Here is a 4883-nt window from a genome sequence, read left to right as displayed (position 1 = left end):
CAACAGCAACAAAATACAAATTTTAAGGAACTGTATAATGTTCAAGGTATAAGATATTTAGGATGTATCTAAAAATCTCACGACTGTGTCATTTTCAAATAACCTTCAGAGTGATTTTGAATGATGATCACCACAATTTTATCACTTTCTTTATAACATTTTCCTTTTCTTCTCCCAGTAAATATCAGATTATTAGAATTTTATAAAATGTATAGTGTGGAATGCAGACAGGATCAATGGGAGGAAGGAATGAAAAAAGTGAAATTTTGCATTAAGTTTTTTTTTAATTTGCTAATATCACAAACTCATTTGGAAATGGGAAGAACATTTTGCATATATTGTTTTCATTTTTCATATGTGTCTGTTCCTAAAGACCTTTTTTGGAATTTGGTTGGCAAAGGTAATGGAGTGGTGTATCATTCATTCTCCAAGTAATTTTTACAGATGAGGAACAGATGCAGGTAAAATTAAGTGGCTTGATGAGAGTTATATGTAGAACAAGTGTCTGAGACCAGATTTAACCTCAAGAAAATGAGACATACTGATTTTAGTTTTGGGACTCTATCAATTTGTACCATCTAGCTGCCTCTATAAATTTGAAAGAAATAATTATTTATTTTTCATTAACATACTTTTCCCCATATCTATAACCTCAGAGAGTTAATATATCTAATCAATGTGAATATGCTCATTTTCAATTAATTGGCAATGTATTACATGACATAATTATTTAAATGTATTTTAAATATTTTGAATAAAACAAGCATTTTTATATCAGATCATAATACAATGGTGAGTACAAATAAAACTCAAAACTGTTACATGAAATTTAATCATTTTTAATATAAAATAAAGTCATCATATACAATTCATTTTTCCTCCCCTCCCTTTCTGCCCTTGATGTGGCTACCCTTGAACATAAATAAGTGCATAAATATACACATATGTGTACATAAGTATATTTGTGTATATATGGATATGTATTTGCATAGATGTGAATATACACGTTTATGATTATAATTATTTACATAGTTTTTTTAATACATTTTTATCTATTAATCTCTTCTCTGGGGAAGATATCTTTACTCATGTATTTTTCAAAATTTATCTGAGTATTTATAATATTCAGAATAACTGATCGCCTTAAATGATTCTTAAAGAAACATTCCTATTAATTTAAACAATTTTTGGCTGATTCTGTTTATTTTCCTTATTTTGTGAAAGTCTTTCCATGTTTTCCCTAAGATCATTGAATTCATATTTCCTATAGCAGTGGTGAATTATCTCTGTTCATAGAACTGTACTGTTCTATCTCATCATACACCATAATTTTTTTCAGCTGCTCTTCAATAGGTGACCATACAGATTTTTTTTTTCAGTTTATTTTTTGCCACTACAAAGAGGAGTGCTAAAAAGTTTTAGAAAATATAGGTCTTTTTAATTTTCCTCAGTCATCTCTGGAATTTGAACATAAGTTTAATATTGATGAATCAAATGTTATAGACATTTTAATAATTATTTAGGCATAACTTCACATTACTCTTCAAAATGATTGGATAAATACTCAATTGCACAACCAATGAATTTATATCTGAATTTTTCAACATCTCATCCAATATTATTTGCTTTTTCCTTTCAACATTTTAGTGAAACTGGTAGGTTTAAAAGATTGCTTTAAATTCCATTCCTCTTGTCAAAACTTATTTAGAACATTTCTTTCAAATGACAATAAACTACTTTTAATTCTTCACTGGAAAGCTATCAGTTTATATTCTTATTTGAAAGACACAATGCTAAATTGGGAAGATGACCAAATTTAGAGTCAGAGATAACAAATATGATTCTTGGCTCTTTCCCTTGCTGCCTAAGTGACCTTGAAAATTCACTTAAAATCTCTTTATACACAGTTTCTTTCCCTTTTTATAAAAAAAGAGGAATTTGAATGCAATGTTTTATTTGGTTAGTTCCAAATATAGATTTATGAAGATGCTTTATTTTAGTTCTTAATAAAGAGGAAATAATTCTCTCAAAAGAGAAAGAGATTGTTTCTTGAAAATTACCCAATGAGGTTGACTTGAATTCATGAAGGATATACAAAATCTATTGATAAAGGATATGCATTGATAAACTGGAAACAATGAAGGTCAGTAGGTTCAACTTACATGATACAATTCTTATTTCCTATTTTATATGATCACTACAATGAAAGGTGAATGGAATGAAAATGATGTTATATTACTAATGAATTTATATGTGAATTGATAATATATAGATATGCATACAAACATTTATATGTGAATACATATGTGTCTATATATATAAATATAACCTATACACTTGGCAATGTATGCATATATATTTTTTTAAGTTTTTGCAAGGCAAATGGGGTTAAATGGCTTGCCCAAGGCCACACAGCTAGGAATGTATGCATATATTAATGAATTTTGTTAAACATGTAAATAATCATTTATTTACATATGTCTATTGAAATTTTTCCTGTCTTATAGGTGATTTTTTTTCCAAAATGAAGATCTTGAAAATAACACTGTGCTTTGATCTTATTGGACCACATCTGGAGTATCCAGTTCAGTTCAATATGCTATATTTTATAAAGACATTTTAACAAACTGTAAGACTTCCATAGGCTGACAATAAAGAAGGTGAGTATACTTCATACTATATATCATCTAATTATTTAAATTACCTGGAATTATTTTCATTAAAACAACTGGTTTAAGGAGGATATGAAAATATCTACAACCATTTAAAGAATTGTCATAGAAAAAGAAGAAATTTTTACCCCCTAATTTATTCCATTGATGAGATATAGAAACAATCAAACATAGAAATATTTGCTATAAGTTATAAAGATATATCTTTCAGTTTGATGAAAGGGTGCATTTCTTATGAATTACACATGTGAAATATAATAACAGGAAAAATGAGATTGACCCTTTCAGTTTAATAGGAAATATGTAAAGACGGTGTCAATATTCATCAAATATTAATTTCAATGAGTTGGAAAGTTATACTCTGACCTTTTAACTGACATAAAATTTAATCCTTCATAAACAAATTAGAGAAATAAGGAGAGTGGATTGAAATAGATTATGGCAACCATGTGTTATTAGTAAGATCCTATTTAATGTTTTTAAGGGTACAAATAAATTATGTACACTGAAATACTTGGGCAAAGACAATAATTCTGTAACATAGGGACTCTATACCTGTTTTCCTTCTACTACTGTCTTCCATTTATGCAATGATTACTTCTCACATATATTCTTCCCTTTTTCATTGAAGACACGGAAATGAAAAACAATGTGACAGAATTTATTCTTCTTGGACTGACCCAAGATCCCGTGAAAAAGAAGATCATATTTGTCATCTTCCTGGTTTTCTATTCTGCAACTGCATTAGGAAACCTACTGATCATTGTCACTATCAAGACTAGTCCCACACTTGGGTCTCCCATGTATTTTTTTCTTAGCCATTTATCCTTTGCAGACTTCTGTTTCTCCAGTAATACAGCTCCCAGACTGATTGTAGACAGCCTCTCTAAAAAACAGACTATCTCCTTTGATGAATGCATGACCCAATTAGTTGCATCACATTTCTTTGGATGTATGGAAGTCTTGATCCTTGTTGTCATGGCTCATGACCGCTATGTGGCCATCTGTAAGCCTCTCTATTACACAGTCATCATGAATCAGAAGACGTGTAGGAATTTAGTAATATTGGCCTTGATAGGGTCTTTTCTGCATTCTTTTAGCCAGATCTTCATTGCATTGAATTTACCCTTCTGTGGACCCAATGTGATAGATCATTATTTTTGTGACTTGCAGCCTTTGTTGAAATTGGCCTGCACTGACATATACTGGATAAAATTATTGGTTCTTTTCAATAGTGGGGTCGTATGCATGGTGAGCTTTGCAATTCTCATGTCCTCCTATATGTTAATTCTTTATTCACTTAGAAATCATAGTGCTGAAGGGAAGCGAAAAGCCTTGTCCACCTGTACCACTCACATCATTGTGGTCATTATATTCTTTGTCCCTTGTATTTTTATGTATGCTCGGCCCCCAATTAACTTCCCTGTGGATAAGTTGGTGTCTGTGTTTTATACCATTGGCACACCTTTGCTCAATCCATTGATCTATACACTGAGAAATGCAGAAGTAAAAACTGCTATGAAGAAGCTATGGAGTAAAAGAACAAATTAACATGGAAAATAGCATACATAGCCCTCCTGTCCCAAAATGTCTTGCATGCCATTTCACAGCCTTCTGCCTGTTTCCTAAATGATAAAATGAGCTCACAGGGCTGTTGTGAGGATCATTTCAGGTAATAATCTGTAAAGGTCTTGACCCAGTCCTTGCAGTATAATAGTTGTTTAATAAATGGTTTTTAATTTATATCCCTTCCAGGACGATTTGGATCAATATAGAAAAGAATTATTATCTCTTTGGACTTGTCCCTGATGCCTTAAATTAGGAGGGTAATATATAAACACTTTAATACAGGAAAGACTAATGATTTCTATCATAATCTGCAAACAGTGTCAAAATAATGAGAATACTAGGAATGTTTGCTATTTCCAATTATGGTTATTACTTTTATCTCCATAATGGTGCATCTTTATGTAAGATGAGGCAACAATGTAAATATAGTTCTAAGATTCATAGGAAATTTACATCCTTTCTTGTCTCCTCTTATGTATTTGATGTTTGAAAGAGTTCCAGGAACATCTGCAAAGATGCAAATGCCATGATTTAGTTTGTTGATATTATTCACTCCAATCTAAAAAAAAAAAAACAATGTTAGGACAATTTTATTTCCTGGGAGGAGTGATGTTTAATGGGGAATATGCTATTGACATAAGA

General features: G+C 30.7%; 1 protein-coding gene across 1 annotated transcript; it reads left to right on the top strand.

Moving 5' to 3' along the window:
* Positions 1–3311: 3311 nt before the first annotated feature.
* On the top strand, positions 3312–4223 carry LOC141517043 (olfactory receptor 4C11-like). The gene has a single exon (XM_074227978.1). The coding sequence runs from the start codon at positions 3312–3314 to the stop codon at positions 4221–4223; it is 912 nt and encodes a 303-aa protein (XP_074084079.1).
* Positions 4224–4883: the final 660 nt, after the last annotated feature.

The sequence above is a fragment of the Macrotis lagotis genome, chromosome 3 (assembly GCF_037893015.1).
Source record: "Macrotis lagotis isolate mMagLag1 chromosome 3, bilby.v1.9.chrom.fasta, whole genome shotgun sequence".
Taxonomy (NCBI): domain Eukaryota; kingdom Metazoa; phylum Chordata; class Mammalia; order Peramelemorphia; family Peramelidae; genus Macrotis; species Macrotis lagotis.
Note: the sequence above shows the minus strand (reverse complement) of the source record. Positions and strands in the feature narration are given on the sequence as shown.